This window comes from Budorcas taxicolor, chromosome 8 (assembly GCF_023091745.1).
Source record: "Budorcas taxicolor isolate Tak-1 chromosome 8, Takin1.1, whole genome shotgun sequence".
Taxonomy (NCBI): Eukaryota; Metazoa; Chordata; class Mammalia; order Artiodactyla; family Bovidae; genus Budorcas; species Budorcas taxicolor.
In genome coordinates, this window is record NC_068917.1 from 115,337,880 (window position 1) to 115,358,495 (window position 20,616).

The 20,616-nt window shown below is 59.5% G+C and overlaps 1 protein-coding gene across 1 annotated transcript in view; it reads left to right on the forward strand.

Annotated features, from left to right (window-relative positions):
* Positions 1 to 20,616, forward strand: part of MYT1L (myelin transcription factor 1 like) — a 128,649-nt gene that overhangs the window by 94,856 nt on the left and 13,177 nt on the right. The window contains exons 14-17 of the mRNA XM_052644495.1: positions 646 to 708; positions 6,825 to 6,908; positions 8,385 to 8,606; positions 18,958 to 19,049. Coding sequence (XP_052500455.1) covers positions 646 to 708; positions 6,825 to 6,908; positions 8,385 to 8,606; positions 18,958 to 19,049 — 461 coding nt within the window. The remainder of the gene's footprint in view (positions 1 to 645; positions 709 to 6,824; positions 6,909 to 8,384; positions 8,607 to 18,957; positions 19,050 to 20,616) is intronic.

Below are 20,616 nucleotides of genomic sequence, written 5' to 3' on the forward strand. Positions count from 1 at the left end.
CGTCCGGACCCCTCTCATTATCTCAGTTGACTTGACCTGCGGACCAAGAGACCTCGGTGTCAAAGCAGAGCTCCCCAAGTGCCCACGGAGGGTCTGAAAGACCCCTGGTCCTACTCCCTGGCCTAGCACGGGGGTGCCTGCACCAGGCCCCATGGTCGATCAGGGGCAGGGCTGGGAGGGGTCAGCGTGGCCGGGCCCTTGTAACGCGTTGTTTTGAGTTTAGACACAGACCAGCCTCGGGCCAGCGTGCGTGCCTGTTCGTGTGAGAATCCTCACATCGTGCGCAGAAGGTGCAGCAACTCGCCAGCTGTGCCTGGCCCACCGAGCTTGAATAAGAGACAGGGCGGGCACGTGGGGCGTGTGGAGCAGGGGAGACTGCAGGCTGAATATCTGGGGACCAAGTGCTTCCCCGAGACCCCCGGCCCCCGGGAGCGCCGCCGTGTGCAGGGGGGAGGTCCAGCCGAGCCTGGAGGAGATGGGGATGGGGCTGCTCCGTGCGCCCGGGGGCCCTCCAGCTCTGCCCTGCCTCCTTCACCAAGGGAGGCTCAGCACCCAAGAGCCTTAGAAACTAGATGAATAAGGAAGCTACTTGTTCAGGAGACTGATGCCTTTCCAGTGAACCCCCGTGTGTGTCTGTGATTGCAGGTGCCCCACACCTGGCTGCGACGGCTCCGGGCACATCACCGGCAACTACGCTTCCCACCGAAGGTACGTGCTCGGGCGCGAGACCCTCCCCCCAAGCCCCTCCCCCTGAGCCCTCTCAACTCAGGCTTCACACATACTCAGGTGGCCCCACCGGGGAACTGAGGGTCTAGAGACCCTCGACCACAAAGCAGGCTGGCCCCAGCCAAGGCGCCCTCACTCAGAACACCAGCTCTCGGGCCCACAGGCCCCTTGGACGCCCCCGATCCCCCGGCAATGGTGCCACCAGCTCCATCTCAGGAACCCTTTCCCAAGTCATGCAGGGGCACGCCCCTCTAAACTGACAAAGCATGAGGAGGAGAGCCAGGACATTATGAGCTCCCTGAGAGCAGCCACTGAGAGGCAAGCTTGCTAATCCCACTGAGAGCTGATCTCCTAAATATTGAGATTAGAGCCACAAAGCTGTTTGGTTATTATAGGCAGGGATCAGCAGAGCTGAGCACACAGAAACGCTTGACCTCACAAATCCAGGCCCGCCGGTCCCCGAGGGCAGGGACTTCTAAGGGCAGCGTGGAGATTCCGTCGTCTGAGACGAGGGGGGCTCCAGGCCGGCTTGCACCCCTGAAACAGCTTATGAACCTCCGTTCTACACCAGGAGCCTCCCAGGTGGCCGGGTAAAGAGTCTGCCTGCAATGCAGGAGACCCAGGTTTGATCCCTGGGTCAGGAAGATCCCCTGGAGAAGGAAATGGCCACCCACTGCAGTATTCTTGCCTGGAGAATCCCATGGACGGAGGAGCCTGGAGGGCTGCAGTTCGTGGGGTCCCAAAGAGTCAGATATGACCTGGCAGCTAAACCATGACCGCAGCAGTTCTACAGCAGGCCCTGCGTTAGGAGGTTAGGAGTGCAGGGACGGAGCCTTTCAATCCAAGGTCTGCGCAAAGAAGAGTGTAGACCCTGAGGCCCAGAGCAAGAATGCCTTGTCAAGTGCAGTCAGGATCAGCAAGCCAGGTCAGGACGAGAGCCGGTGTGAACGGAGACCCTTGTAACACAGAGTCTCCCACGAAGGGTGCAGAGCTGCCTCTAACAGAGAAACAGGCAACGACACAGCTGTCAGCCTGCCTTTCTCTAAGATCAGGTCATAGACTGGTCAGCGGATGAGCCCTTCAGTTTCCCCCATGAAACACTGAAGGGAAAGGACAGAGGAGAGACAGGGAGGGAGGAGTCAGGAGAGCCGGGGGTCACCCCGGGGCCCGTCGGCCACCAACCAGCCGGGTGGGCCGTGGGGGACGGGCTGGGGCCGCACCGTGTCGTCCTGGGGCTCCGTCAGGGCCACCCCCAGCTGGCTGTCTGGGCTTGGCTCAGGGACGCATCTCGCCAGGGAGGCTCTCTCCTCGTTAAGGTCCTGCTGCAAGTCGCATGCCTCTGTGTCCACCTCCCGTCCGTTCAGGAGCATCCTTTAAACAGCGCGGGTCTGGGGACGCAGGGGTTAGGAAGCCCCACTAAGAAAACCGGATGGTGGCCAGACTCTTCACCCTTGCTCGATGGAAACACCTGAGTCTCTGTCTGGGGCTGTCCGCCTGGCACTGTGGATGTCTGGGGTCTGACCCTCCTTTGCCCTGGGACCGCCTCGTGCATTGTCGGGTGTTGGGGGGCAGCGCCAGCCCACCTGCTTGTTGCCGTGGCACCCCCTCCCCATTCCTGACAACTGAGCGCCTCCAAACACACCCGATGTTCCCGGGGCCACTGCCACGCACGTCAGGGTCCAGAGGAGTCTCGCCGGGTCATCTTGCTGGTTTTACCAGGCCGCCCAGAGCCAGCTGCTGTACCGTGAGTGCAGAGCAGGGTGACTACCTCCAGAAGGGCTCCCTGCAGTAGCATCACAGCTTTAGGGAAACTGAAATTAAACGAGATCAAGCTCAAGCTCAAGTTAAGCGTCTAAGCCAAGCGCATTCTGTGCTGCTCTTGGTCTCGTGTTGGATGTATCTCAGTCCTCACAAGGCCGCAGCTCCCAGTGCCGAGCAACGCCTGCAAACCGGAAGCAACCTTTCCTGGCCATTTCACGCCCACCCGTCTATTTTCCTACTCTTTGTCTTTTTGGTTTGGCATGACGTAAATTTATTCAATTTAATTTTAAACGTGTATGCACTCACTTACATTTTAAAACAGGGTGTATGTTAGTATAGTATAAACTTGTGAGTAAAATGTAATTAAAGCTTGACTTGAAGCCCCTCTCTAGGGCTGGAGTTAACAGTACCAGGATTAGTCCACAGAGCTGAGAAGTAAATTTGACTTGGTTTTCAGCGTGCTTGTGAGCTATACACAGCCCTGCGGGGCGGCATGTTCCACAGCATTGTTCATCTGAGAAATACGCTCCGTGAGTGCAAGTCAGAGTGAGCTCAAGCCACTGGCTGAGGAGGGGCCTGCGTGACAGCTCCTGGGCACACTGGGCGCCAGAGAGGGACAGAGGCCCAGCGACCCTCAGAGGTCACAAGTACACACAGAAACACGCCTTTCGGGGCATCCCTGGGGGCTCAGCTGGTAAGAATCTGCCTGCAATGCGGGAGACCTGGGTTCGATCCCTGGGTTGGGAAGATCCCCTGGAGAAGGGAAAGGCTACCCGCTCCAGTATTCTGGCCTGGAGACTTCCACGGACTGCATAGTCCCTGGGGTCACGGAGTTGGACACGCCTGAGCGACTGTCATGTCCTGGGCGTGTGAGGTGGTGTTCCCTACTTGCAAACCTCAGGGAAATTCCTCCCAGGGAGCAGACCCTCACTCAGCCTTATTCTAAACCCTGCCAAGATTCCAGCCTGTCACAGGCACCTCAGAGATACGGTGGATTCAGTGGATCTGGGCCACTGACTCAAACGCTGTAAACACACTAACCATCATCTGAGCCCTCAGACTCGAACGCTGTAAACACACTAACTGTCATCTGAGCCCTCAGACTCGAACGCTGTAAACACACTAACCGTCATCTGAGCCTTCAGACGCGAACACTGTAAACACACTAACCGTCATCTGAGCCTTCAGCGAGCTGCAGTTATTTTGTAATCGCAATATCAGAGGTCACAGGTCGGCACAACAGATGTAACAATATTGCAAGAGGTTTTAAACATGACACAGAGACGTGGAGTGAGAGGTGCTATTGGCAAAATGGAGCCTATAGACTTGTTAGAGTGGCTGCAACCTTCCAATTGTGAAACACGCAAGGTCCGCAAAGCATACCACAAAGAAGGGTGTGTGCCCCTCCCTGGGCTCCAGGGAGGAGAGGACTGGCCCTCGGGCCCCCCGACGCCCCCACCAGAGGCAGGTCCATCTGCTTCCGGACATCACCTCTCCCCAGGGCTGTGTCTTGGACGCTGCCCCAGGAATCAGGAAATGTGCCCCCCGCCACCCTCAGAGCACCCTGAGCAGCGGGAGGTTCGTTTCTGTCTCTGCTGAAGGAAACAGGCTCTGAGTACTTAGCTGTCAGAAGCAGGACTTGGCCGAGAGGCCACCGCCAATGTCCCGGCTGATCGTGGACAGACTGCCCCGGGACGGCCCGAAACACTCCCTCGGGGAAAGGCAGGCCCGCCCTTCCGCCCAACACAGGCTGTGACTTGCCTGCACTCTTGCTGCAGTTGGGGTGGTGGTGTGATTTGCTGTCTCTCCAGCACTTCTGAAGCATTCTTAAGCTCACTGTAATCAACAACATTGACCATCTCCGCTGCTGCTGCTGCTGCTAAATCACTTCAGTCATGTCTGACTCTGTGCGACCCCATAGACGGCAGCCCACCAGGCTCCCCCGTCCCTGGGATTCTCCAGGCAAGAACACTGGAGTGGGTTGCCATTTCCTTCTCCAATGCATGAAAGTGAAAAGTGAAAGTGAAGTCACTCAGTCGTGTCCGACTCTTAGCGACCCCATGGACTGCAGCCTGCCAGGCTCCTCTGCCCATGGGATTTTCCAGGCAAGAGTACTGGAGCGGGGTGCCATCGCCTTCTCCGACCATCTCTGATGTCCTATCAAAAAAAAACACAACCCATAGTCAGAAACTCTGTCCCCTCTGACATCGGCAGAGAGACCTCGTTCCAAGGACGGAGGCGCTCAGGCCGTGTCCCAGGCGTCTGGTCTCCAAACCACAGCCTCGACAGCCCTTTCTTCACCTCTCCCGCAAACGCCCTGTTTCCAGCCGCCGCAGTCTTTCCCGGACCCTGCTCCAGGCTGGCTCCTTCCGGCATGTCCAGACGCGCCGGCACAGCAACGTCTCTGGGAGGTCCTCCCCGGCAGGCTCCCCCGGCCTCCCCGACGCCACCCCCCCCCCCCCCCCACCCAGGACAGAAGTCCTGTGACCCGGAGCATGCGCAGCGGGAGGTCCTGAGTCCCCGGGACCCTCCCGCCTGGGCAGCGGCACCCCGCGGGCTCCAGGCTCTCCACCAGGACAGCGCCGCAGGAACCCATCCCCGGACCCTCCCGTATGTGCCAAGAGCATTTCTGGGAACCGCTGCACTCACCTCCAGGGCTGCTTTGACCCTTGGGGCGTGAGCACAGGGCACAGGGACGCCCACCCCGCGAGGTCTGGTCCTGGTTCCCAGGCACCTTAGCTCCGCTCTTTCACAATAAGGACACAACCTGTCCTCCCTGGGGACCGGCGCAGCACAGGGCCGAGATGCGTCACTTGGTCCCCTGAGCTCGGGGAGACCAAGCTAGAGCCCCACGTCCTCCCTGCCCCGAGGTGGACGTGTCCCCCTGTCCCAGGGAGGCGAGGGAACCAGCCTGAGGAAGCGCAGACTCCAGCAGGGAGGAGAGCCCCCTTCTAGGCTCCCCAGTACCAGCACAAATCAGGACTGGCAGCCTTCTGGGGGGCACTGGCCCCATCCAGAGGCTCTCAATGGGCCACAAAGCTCTACACGCAGGCGGCCACGTGCACAGCTTCTCAAGGGCAAGAGCCAGCATGCAGGACCATCACTCGGACACAGCAGCGCCACTTCCTACCCAGAGGCTGGCCTCGCTGAGACTGGCAGAGCCTGGGAGAAACTTGCCAAGCCTGGGAGAGCCTGGGAGAGCCGGCTGTGGACTCTCCCGCCTTGGACACGATGCCAGGATTCCAGACCAGCCCCTGTGTCAGAGCCAAGTTTTCCTCGGAGTCAGAGTCAGGTCCAGACTGAGCTCCCTGAGGCACCACTTGCTCTCCTTTGGCTCTGTTCCAATTTCTCTTCACTCCCAGCCCCATCTCGGCGGGTGGGGGCCCGGAGCCACACCTCCCCCTGAAGTTCAGGGTGGAGGAGGGAAGGCAGCAACGAGGGAGGCAGGCAGGACGGCCAACACCGCTCAGCCGCAGGGCGCAGGTCTGGGCTGCAGACCGACCTCTGCTGGGAGGTGCGGCTTCCCGGAGAGGAGCCAGGCAGCTGCACAAGTGTGGGACACCTCTAGGGAGACGGAAGTGATGGGGCGAGGGGCTGAGGACCAGCGTGCTCTGGGGAAGCAGCCCCAACAAAGTCAGGAAGAGGGTCAGAGCGGCACACCCGCCCAGACCCCGCCGGGCCCCGCCGCTGGCCCCCTGGGCAGCTCCAGAGACCGCCCAGGGCCCAGTTCTCTGGTTCCTTACAAAGATTCCCTATCACCCTATATAATTTCACACCAAATATTCTCGTATTACCTACCGCTGAGCAGGGAAGAAAATCATATAGACATTCCAGCTGGAAATTTTCCTTTAGATAATGGGAGCTGTTAGTTTTCCAAACTGCAAAATTAAACAAAATCAGCTTGGTCAGTTTGCACTGCGTCTTCCGAAGGTGCCAAGGGAAGTAGTACGTCAGGTAAACGGGGCCAGAAGGCAGGCGCACACCCCTCCCAGGTTGGGGGGCTCTGTGATGCGTCTGCAGGCACGGCTGCAGGAAGGAAGAGGGGCCTGCGTGTCTCCGCACTGTAGCCCCTCTGTGCCGAGAACACCCCACCACCACAAGCCAGTCCCGCCTCTCCTGGGACTCGGGACCGCAGGCTCTGGGTGCCCTTCTGGGGGACCTGCAGTGTCTGAAGGCCCCAAGGAGCTCCTGCGCTCGAATGGGCCCTCCCCCAGGACTTTTCCTTCATGCCAAGAAGCGCCAGTTTCTGCAGGAACTTGGGTCAAAGCACCATCAACGGTGAAAGGAGCTCGAGGGTAAAGGTGCGGGACAGCTTCTGAAGTCACCTGTCTCCTTAGCCTTTCAGGATGCCCCAGAGCCAAGAAGAGCGGCATCAGGATAGCACAGAGCAAAGAGGACAAGGAGGACCAGGAGCCCATCAGGTGCGCGAGCCGGGGCCGGGGCGGGGCCGGGGCGGGGCCGGGGCGGGGCTCGGCACGGCTGGACTAGGGCGAGGTCGCAGCTTCTAGAGCAGAACCACGCAGACCCGCAGTCGGCCAGAAGCACCCTCCGAGTGACAGACGAGGTGACAGCCGAATGTCCATCCATCTGGGGTGTACAACCAGTTACACGGAAAGTCCCTCTACCCTCGCTGGGAGAAAGAGTTAATTTACTGGGTGTATTTGCATACATACTGAGAGTATTTACATACCCTGTCAGATTCATGAGAGCGTATGAAGTTATTAACCACAACACCCAGCATACGGCTGAGTCTCCCGCTAATGCAAGGCATTCCGCTGCCGGTCCTCTGCTTCTTGCTAAGGAGGATGGAGACCATCGAGGGTAGAAGGCCAGCCCCCCCACCCTCTCCCTGCAGGCAATGGTCCTGAACTTCTTCCCAGTGAGCCTCAAAAACCTGTGATACAAATCCAGTGCTGCTGCTGCTACTGCTGCTAAGTCACTTCAGTTGTGTCCGACTCTGTGTGACCCCATAGACGGCAGCCCACCAGGCTCCCCTGTCCCTGGGATTCTCCAGCAAGAACTCTGGAGTGGGTTGCCATTTCCTTCACCAATGCATGAAAGTGAAAAGTGAAAGGGAAGTCGCTCAGTCCTGTCGGACTCCTAGCGATCCCATGGACTGCAGCTTACCAATGCCACTTTCCTGAAATTTTAATCTCACTCAATGTCTTTGGAGAAAAGTTTTGATGAAAACAAACAAAAAAATTAAAATAAGAACGTGCCTGTGGTTTAGCTGTAAGTCCTTGGTGCTTTGCCATAACCTGTGACAGAGAGGCTTCAGAAGCACTGCTTGATTAGCCTGTTACTGAACTTTAGCTCCAGTTGGTGAACTTCCCATTTATTACAAAAATAAAAAAGTGCCCCTGGAGTACCTTGTAACTAAACCACCTCTGCTCCTCACACCCCTGTCTGGCTGGCGGGGAATCCTGTGGTCTAGAAAACACGGCCAAACAAATAGGTGTTCTCCAGCTTCTGAGAAGAACACGGGTTTATAATATAATCTTTAAAAAATAATCCCAAAGTCAGTTTCCCATTGTTGCACATCTCCTGCTGGAGGCTGAGACCCTGTCTCAAAGCGGTGCCTCTCAGACAGACACCCGCACCCCAGCTGCTCCAACAAAGGAGTTCTTTTCCTCGCGCGGTATAGGCATCCCTCCCCAAGCCGGGATGCTCTGCTCCAGGCAAGCTTCTTGCGCCTTCCCTGGACCAGTGTTTCCCAGAGGGTAAAGTACCTCACGGCTCCACTAGGTGGTGCCTTTGAGTGGTCTTGTTTTTTTTTAATCCCACTGGAACCGGAGAAAAAGATGCTGGGTTTTCCTTCGTGTCTGGTTACTTTGACTTGGCTGCGGGGCCACCGGGCACCCTGGGGCAAGACAGTCACGTGCCCCCTCTGCCTCCAGGTGCCCGGTGCCCGGGTGTGATGGCCAGGGCCACATCACCGGCAAGTACGCCTCGCACCGCAGCGCGTCCGGGTGTCCGCTGGCGGCCAAGAGGCAGAAGGACGGCTACCTCAACGGCTCCCAGTTCTCCTGGAAGTCGGTCAAGACGGAGGGCATGTCCTGCCCCACGCCCGGCTGCGACGGCTCGGGGCACGTCAGCGGCAGCTTCCTCACCCACCGCAGGTGAGTGCACCTGCCCCCCTGCGTGCCAGCCTGGGGGAGAGAGGACTGAGAACACACACCAGCTCACAGCGCGCCGAGGCGCGGGGAGGAAGCAGCAAATGTAGGCGCATTTTGCAGGGCACACACTCATCCCCCAACATCTGGGTATAGGGAGAGGCTTCCCAATGCCTTTGATTGGGATCCGCAGAAACAGGCTGTCATTTTACACACGCACACACACTCACAAGAGTATCTGTGGGTTTAATTATTCGTTTTGGCTGAATATGGCAAACAGGTCTCACTCAAGGACAAGGTGGCACGTGGTTACAGGAACCTCATCAGATACATCAGAAAACCTCCAAAAAAACCAATCACCACACCCCCCCCCCCACGGATTATTATTTGCTTAATTTTAAAATATCTGTATATACAATTACACCGACTCAGAAGAAGAGGCAAGTGGCCCCCGTGGGCGTCAGATGAATGACTGATGCAGACACATCTCAGCCACCCCCAGCTTTCTGGGAGCCACGCGGGAGACACAGCACCTCACGTATGACATAAACCCACCGGGCCTCATGAGCCCTCTAACCTCAAACCCCAGCACCTCGCCTCCATCTGCAAAACCACATCAAACACAGAATAAGCCAAAAGGGACGACATATGGCAATGAGCCTTAACGTTCTTTAGGAAGTTTGGTTTTTATTGTAAAGAAGTTCCTGCTCAGGTAGAAACTCAGGGCCCAAAAGAGACAGATGAGTGTCTTTCCCTGACCCTCCCCAGGGCGGGGTGGGGGGTCCCCGCATCTCCCGTCAGAAAGCGCCCGTGACCAGAGAGGCTTGCATCCAAAGACGCAGAGGCCCCCAGCCCACAGCACACACGGGCTTCCTCCTTTGGGTAGAAACAGATCCCAGTGCGCCACAGCTGTGTGCGTGGGGTGGGGCCAGCCCTGCACCTGGACACCTGGGCCAGGCTGGCCACAGCGTGCACTTGGCGGGACAAACGTCTCACTCCGCTCAGAGCCACCCCCCTTCCCAGTGGGAGGACTTGGCCTGCGCCCCCAAACTCCACTCTAGACGGGGTGTTACTCAAGAGAACTCCCTCTGCTGACATCTGTGCATCCTTGTGCCAGGCCGTCTTCAGGACACAGTCCCAGAGGCAGAAATGCTAGTTTTCACATGTTGACAGGAAGTGCCAATATGCCCTCCAAAAAGTGCCAAAATGCCCCCCAAAAGTGCCAGAATGCCCCCCAAAAAGTGCCTGCTTCCTTCAGTATCTGGCAATCAAGAACATTAAAAAAAATTTTTTTTTAATCCTGCCTACATGATCTATGGATAAGGGTCACAGATAGGCCATACTCAGACACAGATGAGGGCAAGCTCCACTTCTCTGATGACATAAGCACTGGGGTACCTGGAGAAGGGCATGGCAACCCACTTCAGTGTTCCTGCCTGGAGGATCCCATGGACAGAGGAGCCTGGCGGGCTATAGTCCATGGGGTGGCAAAGAGTTGGACACGACTGAGCGACTTAACTCACGCGCACACTCTCGGGTACCGGAAACACCACCAGAGGACAGACATGAATGTAACTGCTCCTGGTGCCGTTTCCAAGCCGCTGACTGGACTGTTGCCCGAGAATCGGGTGACCTTCGTGGGGAGCCACCCAGCAGCGTGCACCCCCCACAGGCTGGTCACTGAGTGCCCCCTTGGGGCCTGTGGGGTGGACCCGGGCCCCGGACTCAGGCGCTCCTACCAGGCGGGACCCTGGGCCCCTCCGCGCACCCCCGACACCTTCTTACCCTCCGGCTTGACACTCAGGTGCCCGGACCCAGCAATCGCATAAAGACGCCCAGGCTCTCCTGGTCTCTAGCCTTCCCCGTCTCTGTTCCCCTAACCGACACTCTCTTCCGCACGGTTTCTGCCCAGGACGGGGCTTTGATTCAGAGGCACCCTGTCTTGGAGCGGGAGGGAATCTTGGGGCAGGTCCAGTGAAGACAGACCCGTGACTGTGAATCTCTCCGTCCAGAATCCCCGTGATGCACCCGCGGGTCTGCAGACAGCTCACCCAGGGCGCCGAGGGGGTGCCAGGAGGAGACCCTGAGTCCAGGGCAGTAACGGTCAGTCCACCCCATCTAGCACTGGGGGCGGAGCTGTGGTCCGGGCTGCTCCACAGTAAGACAGAGCCGGGAGGCGGAGCCACTGTGGGCGGAGCCTCAGAATCAGAGGCCCCTCCACGGTGGGCGGGGCCCTGGTCGTGGTGGGCGGGGTCGCAGGGACGGAGCCTCAGTGTCAGAGGCCCCTCCACGGTGGGCGGGGCCCTGGTCGTGGTGGGCGGGGCCGCAGGGGCGGAGCCTCAGTATCAGAGGCCCCTCCACGGTGGGCGGGGCCCTGATTGATTGTGGTGGGCGGGGCCGCGCGGAGGTTTAGATGCTTCGTTTCTCTGTGCCGCTCACTCAGCGGTCTGACCCATTACCCCTACCCGCTCTGAGGAGGGAAGGGATGTCCACGCTGCGTGGAGAGTGACGGGAACCCCCAGGTGGCAGGTGGCGGGCGCTCTTCTGGGTATAAATGTGTCTTGGGGGACAGGGTGCAGGGGGTTAGAGGGTGAACAGGACCCTGGGAGAGCTGACCTCCACTTTTAAAATTGTGGTAAAAAACAACATCACATTTACCGTCCTACCCACTCTTAAGTGTCCCGTTCGCGAGCAATAAGTAGAGTCTCACTGTTGTGCAGGCACGTTCACCCCCAGAGCCCTCACCTCCAGAGGGAAACCCTGTGCCCACTGGACGCACTCTCCCAGCCCCGTGGCCCCTGGCACTGCCGTCTAGCGGGTCGGACTCTGGTCCTCACCGAGGGGGAATCACAGGCTGTCTGTCCCATGGTCCTTTATCTCAATCAGCACAGCCCCCAGGTCCCTCCACATTATAGCCTGCACCAGGTCACCTTCCTTTAGAAGGCTGAATCGTGTCCTGCCGCATGTTGGCCTGCAGCTTTCAGCTGTTGAACAAGTTTTCATCTATTTTATTGTATAGATGAAATGTTGTTCCCTGGTGGTGTGAGAACCGCATTCCTGGCTGGCACACAGCTGAGGCACAAACACGGGCTTAGCAGAGGGTCCTGATGCCTCCCCCTGTGAAGTCCTTGGGCCCGGCCGACTGTCTGGAAGCCACTGGCGGTTCCTCAGACTTTTGAGGCCTGGGTGTGGACAAGCATCCCAGAAAGGCAAAGGTAGTGGCTTGAGGTTCAGGCTGTTTATACAGCCCACATGCCACAATAGCACAGCAGCTTTTAGAGCCAGAAGAGGAGACGAAGGCGGAAATCCCTGTTTGGTGCCTTCTCCCCCGCAGGCCATGACCACCCAGTGGGATGAGGAAGGGCCGTAGAGGAGAGGGGGCACCTGCCCTGGCTTCCGGGTCCCAGGACTCCCACTCGCCCTGCTCTCCTCTTCAGGGAAGTGACCACACCGACACGCCCCCTGAGTGCCATGCCCCCATCTGCTGCGAAGTCGTTTCCATTCATTTCTTCCATATAAGGACGCGGGGGACCTCCTCCTACCCCCTTTCTCCTCAGCAGAGCCTCTGTGAAGCTCTAGGAAGTGCTCACTCCATCGTTAGGACTGGCTGAGTCCACAGCTGCAGCTGAGATGAGCAGCAAGACCTGGGAGTAAGTGTAGCCTCTCAGGAGCAAGGGAGGGCATTCTTGGAAGGGGCAGCTGGATGTGAGCTTTATCTGAAGGAAGGAAGCCGGGCAATGGAAAGAATTAAAGGCACAGGGCAGTCACAGGGACTTGACGGGCCAGATCTTGAGACGCAGACTGACCACGGCACCAGGATCTCACCAGACACGTGACGAGGTGCCTGGAATGCTTCCGGGTCAGCTTCCAGGATCAGGGTCAGAGGTGTCAGGGGGAGGGCCAGAGAGAGGACACCCTGGCAGGGTCTCACCGGCCTCTGGGGGGTGGGGACGATGGCTCAGCTGACTGGAAAGGCCCCCCAGCCTGAGTGGGGTGTCAGGACTATGGAAACTGTGGAGCCTCCTATGCAGGAGAGACAGAGGCCGGGAGGGAGGGGCTGGGGAGGGGGTTTCTGTAACTGTGGAACTGCTCTCTGTGTGAGTGTGCTGGCCACACTGTGCTCTCACTTCAGACTCATTCCACTTTACGTAGAGTAGGAAGATTCTCCAAAATTAAAGCTCTAATCCTAACAAATAAATACGTAAGTGATCTTAGAAGTAAGTCGTCTCTCACTGGGCTTCATCTAAATAATATTTTAAAAAATTACCTCCCAGACCCTCTTAAACCTCTTCCCACCTGGACCACATGACCTAACTTATTTGTTTTCAGTTCCTCTACAGTCCTTTATAAATGAAGAGATCGCCTTTTTTAGGGTATTTATTGTGCTTGATGTTTCCCAAGAGAACTGTAAAAATGTCACCATAGTGAGTGACTTCTATGAGTTATTTTTCTAATCAACCTTTTCCTTTAATGTAAATGTGAGCTGGATATGCAGCCTTAAGAATCACTCCAAAGACTGGAGGTTCCTTTCTTGCTCACAGGACAGAACAAGATGAGGGGACAGCAGAGAAGGTCTCAGTCACCTTCAGCACCTTCTTCAAGGGTGGTCTTCATTCCACAGCCCAAGACGATGAGAATGCGGAGGATCCCCCTGGGAGTCAGGGAACACGGATTACTCCCTTCTTACCCCACGGGTGGAACCTGGTCCATAGCATCACCTAGTGCAAGGGATGCTGGGAAATGTAGTCCACGTGGGATGCTTGTGAGTCCAAGGAGAAGAGAGCCTTTATGCACCTGCCTTTCTGTGATGTGGAAAAGCCGTAGTTTTTGTTTTTGGGGGTGTTTTTTAAACCAAAATTTATGTCAACAAGCAGCCACAGCTCCCTGAGGTCTGCGTAGTTCCATTTCAGAGATGCCAGTAAGGAGAAAGCTGGACAGCCAAGGACTATCTGACTATCTGGGCACTTTGTCCGTGGACCACCAGCATCTCAGTCTGTCTGTCTGTATATCTGCAAGACCAAGGCCAAGGCTGCCGCAGGGCAGGTACAAAAGAAGCCTGGTGCCATGGGATGGACCCCAGGGAGACGGAGTGAAGGGGGCAGACCTCTTCCCACCGAGCCATCCCACGGGAGGAGCGCCCACTGCCCTTGGCCTCGGCGGATGGGTTGCTATCTGCCCAGGAGCGTGGACGTGGGCTCCCTCTCAGGTTGAGACCATGGCCACACTCCCCCAAACCCCACGTGTGGACATGGGACACTGAAGCAGCCCCAGGGTTCCTGGCTCGAGACCGGCTGGAGGTAAACCCGGACTTCACAGCATCGCAGCCCCGGCGCGCTGGTCTGGCCACAGTCCAGCCCTGCACCCGCTCCTACTGGGCTCTTGTCCAGCCCCTGGACACTTGCCTCTCCCCAGGGCCATCACGCGCCCCTTCCCTCCTTCTCCAAACCTCGGCTCCCACTGCCTCCTGGCGGCGGGGTGGAGGGAACCGAAGGCGTGGCAGGGCCTCCAGTCTGGCTGGTAGATTTCTATTTGAGGAAAGGACATTGGAATCATGGCAGCTCACTTACAAGAGGAGACGCCTCCATTCTGGATTCTCTGAGATCTGCAGGAGGTGAGGAGGGTGGAGGGTCCCAGGCCTCTGGAGGAAAGATGCTGCGGGCGTGGAGATCGTCTCCCTGGAGCAGACCCCTGTGCTGACTCATCGTGATTGCGGTACTCCTCTGGGGGAACCAGCCAGGCCCCCGTTTCACGCTGCAATCAGAGTCTGCCTCCTTGGGAGGAGAGAAGGAAGCTAGCAGGCCCTATTCTCTGGGGCAGGCCTCACACCGGGCACCTCGGCCCATCCCCTGTCCACCCACCTTGCGCTGGCCGCTGCCCCTGCAAGCTCCTCAGATGTATGAACTCTTTTACTCCAACCTCCACATTTCAGTACTTGTGAGAAAAGCACTAAGAAGGGAAAAACTCAGATCCAACATCTGTTCCAAACCGCGAATCCCACAGGGCCCGTGAATGTTAGCAGCTGGGTCACAGCGCCGGCCTCCTGGGCCCGAGACCACATGGGCTGGGGGCAGCTCCTGGGGAGATGCCACCACGCTTGGTGCTTTCAGACTTTCTCCTCCGGAAGCATGTGCACGTCCATCCACCCGCCGCCACTCCGTTTGCAGGCCCAGGGTCCTGGACGTGCGAGGCTGCTGGGCCCACGGCTGATGCTCGGTCAGCACGACGCAAGAGCCGAGGCTCCCCAGTGCTTGGTTGAGTCAGTGCAGGCCCACATGTGCGCAGCGCACGGGTGGGGGCTCCCACCTGGGACAGCGCGGGGCTGAGCAGCACCCAGGATGCCTTGCAGGCCCCATCCGAACCCCAGTTCCCTTGCTGAAGCTCCGTGGCCCTGAGTCCTCCGGACTCACCCTCTGCTGCCCTCAGCACCTGCCTGCTGGGTCCCCACTCTGGGAAGCCACCCTGAGCAGCCCTCGTGGGCAGCCAGGGGCCCAGCTGGGTGAGGACACGCCCAGCCACACTTGTCACCCCCTGCCAGGAGCCCAGGCCCCGTGCCCCTGCTCCTGCAGCACCTCTGCTCTACGTCCTCAGTGTTGGGGGCCCCCTGCACTCTCACCTGCTCCCCCAGATGTGCCAGTGCCCCTGAACTCATGGCAAGAAAAAACCACACTCACAGAACAGCGAACAGTTTTCATATCTGAAAACAGAAATAGTATAGCAAAATGGGAAATGCGGATGAGGAGCCCAGGACTGGTGAACAGATATGATGGTGTCGGTTTCCTACACTGCCTGACACACACCACGATCTACTGTGTTTCGGTGTTAAGGCAACAGTTTGTCATCTCGGTGTCAGAGGTCAGAGGTCAGAGTTCGCGACCCGGGCGGGCTGCGGTAGGGGGAGGGCAGTTTGGGGCACCGCCTCGTCTCTGCCCTCTGTCACACATCCTTCCTCTGTGTCCGGGTCCAAACACCCCTCTTTTCCCTCGTGAGGTCACAGGACAACCCCCCCCCCCAGCCCTCCAGCACCATGTCACCTTGATTCAAGGGTGCCTCACAGGCCAGTTTCCCACTGGGTCCTGTCAGTTCTGGACTCAGGGCATCAGCGTCCTCTGGGGACACGACCACCCACAGCAATGATTTATACTGGGCTGAACCCTGAGCTCCTGATCCCTGAGCCCCCTCCCCACAGGGGCACCAGCCACGCCAGCGGGACACTTGCCCAAGGGAAGAGTGCTGGAGCCCCTTTGTGAGCAGCGCGGTCCCCACGCTGCCAGGGAAAGCTCACCTGATCCTCCGAAGGCCATCCCTGTGGGCGGTCTGACTCCACACCTGCCCTCAGGCTCCACGGCAACTCCGGGCAAACAGTGGGTCAGAACGGCAGTCCTCTCCAGGAGTGTGTGCAAGCCCCTCAATTCCCCGTCCTTGGAGAGAAGGCCCCAGCAATCCTCTTATAGCTGCTGCCCAGGCCCCCAGACCCTCACAAACAGCTGATTCCCCCGTGACGCCATCAAGACGCACGGGGGGAGGGGCACCGAGCCGGGGAAACACTGTGATTGCAGAGCCTGCCACTCTCCCGTCTTGCCCGCAGCCCCCTGCTAATTAACACCTGTGACCGGGACACCCCAACTGCCCTGAGGCCCAGGTGTCTTGGTGCCGAGCCTGCTGTTCCAACACTGCCCTCTCTCCAAGGCTCAGGGCACACATTTGGCACCAAATGGTTTGGGAGAAACTCAAGAATATTTTGGGGGAAAAACTCCAGCTCTGCGTCGTGGACTGAGAAAGGGCCGCAAGGACAGCCCTTCACACTGAAATGGGAGCAGATCAGACAAGTGAGGGGAGGCAGGGATTCTCTGGGGGTCAGAGGGCAGCCTGTGCCCCCATACCCGCCCTGAGGTCCCAGGAAGCCAATTCAAAGCCGGCTGCTCCGCGGGCATGACATGCGCCCTTGCCAACGCCGGTGCCTCGTGCCTGCCTGCCAAGCCGCACTCCCATCCCCCAAGTGCACAGGTGGCGCGGCCCAGAGTTACCTCGTGAAGGCGGCGCTAGCGTGGGAGCCGTGTGCTGTGTCCTCACGGGGGCTTTAGCAGCAATGGTGAAGCCACAAACGGTGGCACAGATGAGGTACCAGAACTGCAAACCCGCCTTTCCCGGGACAGAGCCTGAGGCGGGGCCTCGCACCAGGCCAGGGCCCACGGTTCCCAATTCCCAGCCACTCTGGGCCGTGAGCAAACCTCGAAGCAATACCACCCCACTGCCCTGTGTCTCTCTAACCACTGCCCCACCCTGGGAATGTTATGTACTGAGCTATTTTCACGGCGACATCCTCCTGAAGGGAGTTCCTCTGGTGGGCGGGGGTGGGGCGGGCTGAGGGTTGTTGTTCCGCTGCTCAGCTGTGTCTTGTTCTTTGCGACCCTGTGGACTGCAGCACAGTGGGGGTGAATCCTGATAAAATGCCGGGCCCCCATCCCCTCCGTCCCCTCTGAAGCCCTGGCAGCGTTTGCCCAGAGCCCTCCCTGGAGTTCCTGGTGGAGCCGCAGCCAGTCTGGGGCCCAAGTGCGGGCCCTGGGGCAGAGACCAGTTAACTCCTTGCTGCTGGAATCTGGATCCTGGTCCTTTCTGGGCCCCTCCAGGAGAAGTGTGGCTTTCATCAGCGATGTCTCCTTAAGGGCTGCTGGGTCTCCCCCCGCCAGGACTCCACCCCCATCGCACTGAGACCCCCAGAGTCGCCCCAGCAGGCCCCACAGCGTGGGCTTGGCCCTGAGATCCCTGGACCAGCTGGGACCCTGGCACCCGGTGAGGTTGGCGCGAGTGGCCGCTAGATGGCACTGCGCCCTCGCTGGGGACCCAGCCACCCAACACCCAAGCTGAGGCTGCCTACCCAGGGCACTTCCAAATTTGAGCCGCGCTGGGATGCAGTCACAGGATCGGAATGGGAGCAGCACAGAGCGGGCTTGTGTGCACAGAACACGTCCATCTCTGGGCCTCTGTCTCCTAATTTAGTTCCCAGCTCCGGCTGCAGGGCGCCGTTAGCTTGTCACTTCCGGCCGGCGCTTCAGTTAACTGGAAACTAGGAGAAACCGCTGCAGACTGAAAGCTAATTCTGATGCTCTGCGTGGGTCCAGGAGCCCCTGTGTGAGACCGTTTGCAGGTCATCCTGCTGCTGGGCACCATCCGCCTGCTGACGGACGCCTGGAGGCACTGCGGCCCTCCCTGGCTTCCGTGTGGCTGGGCCGCCTCCTTTCTGTCCACCCTCGCTCTGTCCATCGCTCCCTCTGACCACTCGGTGTTCAGGTGGGAGGGTGAAGTGGACGGTCACCCTCAGCACACAGCTTTCGATCCATGAGCATCCCGGAGCCCCTGCCGGGGGACACGCTGGCCTCCGATCAATGGGCCTGGGGCTGATGGTCCCAGGGGTGCAAACAGGAAGCAACCTATTTGTCCCGCCACTCCTTCCCCTGTGGATCTAGAAGCTTCCTGAGCGAGTCTGGGGCCCATCGAGGTTCCAGGAGAAGCGGCAGGCGGGGCGGTCACCCCACCTCCGGGGGGAGAACCCTGTACTGTCGTCAGAGACAAGCGTCCCCTCGAACCCACAACTGGGAACTTCCTTATTGTATGAAGACCTGTCCCCCCTACCAAACACCTGCTGAAAGCATATCGGGAAAGTGTTAGAGAAGGCGTCAGAGGAGGCATCCGGAAGCTCACTGAGCCGAGGCAAACGTGTGGCCTAGTGACCCCATGCTCCGCCCCTGGGTGGGGTGGCCCTCAGCATGGGCCCAGAAAGTAAGAAATGGGGAGAGGCATCCCGCAGAGACACAGCTCAGACCCGGGGCCCAGCCCAGGGTGCAGAGCACGCAGGGGACCTAGGCGTGCGCGTGAGGAGCCAGCCAGGCGCCAGACCCCGATTGTCCGGGAGTCCACAGGTGTTCACACCACGCAGCTGGGAGGCCGACCCTGAATTTCTCCCAGTAACTGTGGGGAGGGGACCTGCTGAGTCAGCACGAGTCTGGGGCTCCTCACTCCCTCTTTCACTTCGGTACGTTTTGCAACCAACCCTTGTGCAGGTTTGAGTCTTTCCATAAGGAAGTTTTTAAAGAAGGGGGTTCCTCCATAAGAGTTCTGGAAACCCTCAAAGGCGGACGCGGCCTGAAGGGGCTGCTCTGCCTCCCCGGAGCCCGGCGGCCAGACCTTGGCCCGGCCATGCCGTGGCCCTGGTCTCCGAGCCAGCCCGAGCTCCCTGGTCCCCGCCGTGCCTGCCCGCATCCCGGCTGGTGTCCCCTCTGCCAGGCAGGGCCCCGGGCTGCTCTCCCTGCCGCTGGGGTCCCCAGCGCGTGACTCACGCCGTCTCCTGTCTCGCCCCCAGCTTGTCAGGATGCCCACGGGCCACGTCCGCCATGAAGAAGGCGAAGCTGTCGGGAGAGCAGATGCTGACCATCCGGCAGCGGGCCAGCAACGGTAACAGCGCCCCCGCCCGGCCTCCCCCATCCTCCTGCCCCAGCCCCTCGTGCACGGGGGGCTCCGGTCACTCCCACCTGTCCAGAGCCAGTCCACGGGGGGCGGCCTCCCAGGGAGCCGAGTCAGGGGTCCCCCGGCCACATGCAGCCCGCCCCCACCCCACTGTCCTCTGGGGCCCAGCCTTGCGCCTGTCTGTCCGTGCACACAGCCCTCCTCCAGATGCTCCCCTGCAGGGGCACAGAGGCGCAGGCGGGAAGCCCGGGCGCACGCCAGGGCACCAGTCCAGTCCTGGTCTGTCCTTGCAGCCCCCAGATTCCACAGCGGTGGGTTTGCCTGCAGAACACTCAAGGCTGTGTTCTGACCCCCAGTCAGCCTTCGGGGCACTTCCAGGCCCCTGGGGCGTGGGCGTGGGCGCGGGCGGGGGCGGGGGGAGCCCCCTGGTCAGTTTCCCGCGGGGCCCCGTCTCGGCCTCCTCCTACAGGGGGACCCTGATCAGGGCCCTCTTCCCACGCGGCCCCTGGGCGCTGTGTTTTCCTGGTTTGTGTGTTGTCCTCTTGGAGACATCACGGATTAAGAGGCACCAGGCAGGGCTGTGGTGCCACCTGGGGTCCTGGGCACGAGGAGGCCATGACAGGCCTCCGTCTTAAGCCCCGTCTTAGGGCTGCTGGCCCTGGGTTCCCAGCGTTAATGGACCAGCACATGCGTTAAACAAGGACGTCTCTGCAACAAACAGGGACGGATGTGCTGACCACAGCCCGGTGGCCCAGGCTCAAGGGGGTTGACCACGCGTGTCCCCGGGAGGGCCGGTCCTCGGCCACCTGGCAGTGCTTGTGTGTGATCCCGGGCACTGAGGTTCTGCGCTCATTGGTGAACAGAGCTCAGCGCGACTACGATCGAGAGTCAGCAAAGTGACCCGTGAGAGCCTCCCTTTCCAGACCCCTCGGGGGGACTCTGGGGAGCGAGGCTCGGGCAGAGCAGGTTTTCTGTGGGAGTCGTGCATCCAGGCTCTGGGCAAGGCACCTCCCTGACTCTGTGTCCCTGGAGGCGCAGCCACCCCGGGCTAGAGGCCTGGACGCATCACAGGAGCCCAGCACCCAGGACAGGGCGGCAGTGGAGCCCGGCCCCTCCTCCTCCACTTCCTGGGCTGGGGTCCACGCAGACCAGGATCCAGCCCTGCCTCATGCTGGCCTGATGGGGCTGGGATCCCTAGCCGCCATCTGGAAGCTGCCGGCGCTCACTGGACATTCATTTTCGGTTCTGAGGATGGCTCAAGGGGCGCAGAGACAACGGTCCTCAACATGGGCCCCATCACCCGCCAGGAAGGCAGCCAGGGCCACGATGCCTCACCCGAAGTCTTGGTCCCATGAGGCCCACGTCTGTTCAAGGCGGCTGCGGGCTCGAGACGCAGGACCAGCTGGACAGGAGCCTTCAGACCAGCCCACCAGCCTGACGGAGCCGGTCTAGAGACTCCAAGTTCACCAACATCCCGTCTCACTCAGCCATCGAGGGCCACATTTCCCCAAGGAAAGCCACATCCACTGAGCTCTTTCCGAAATGTTTAGCATGA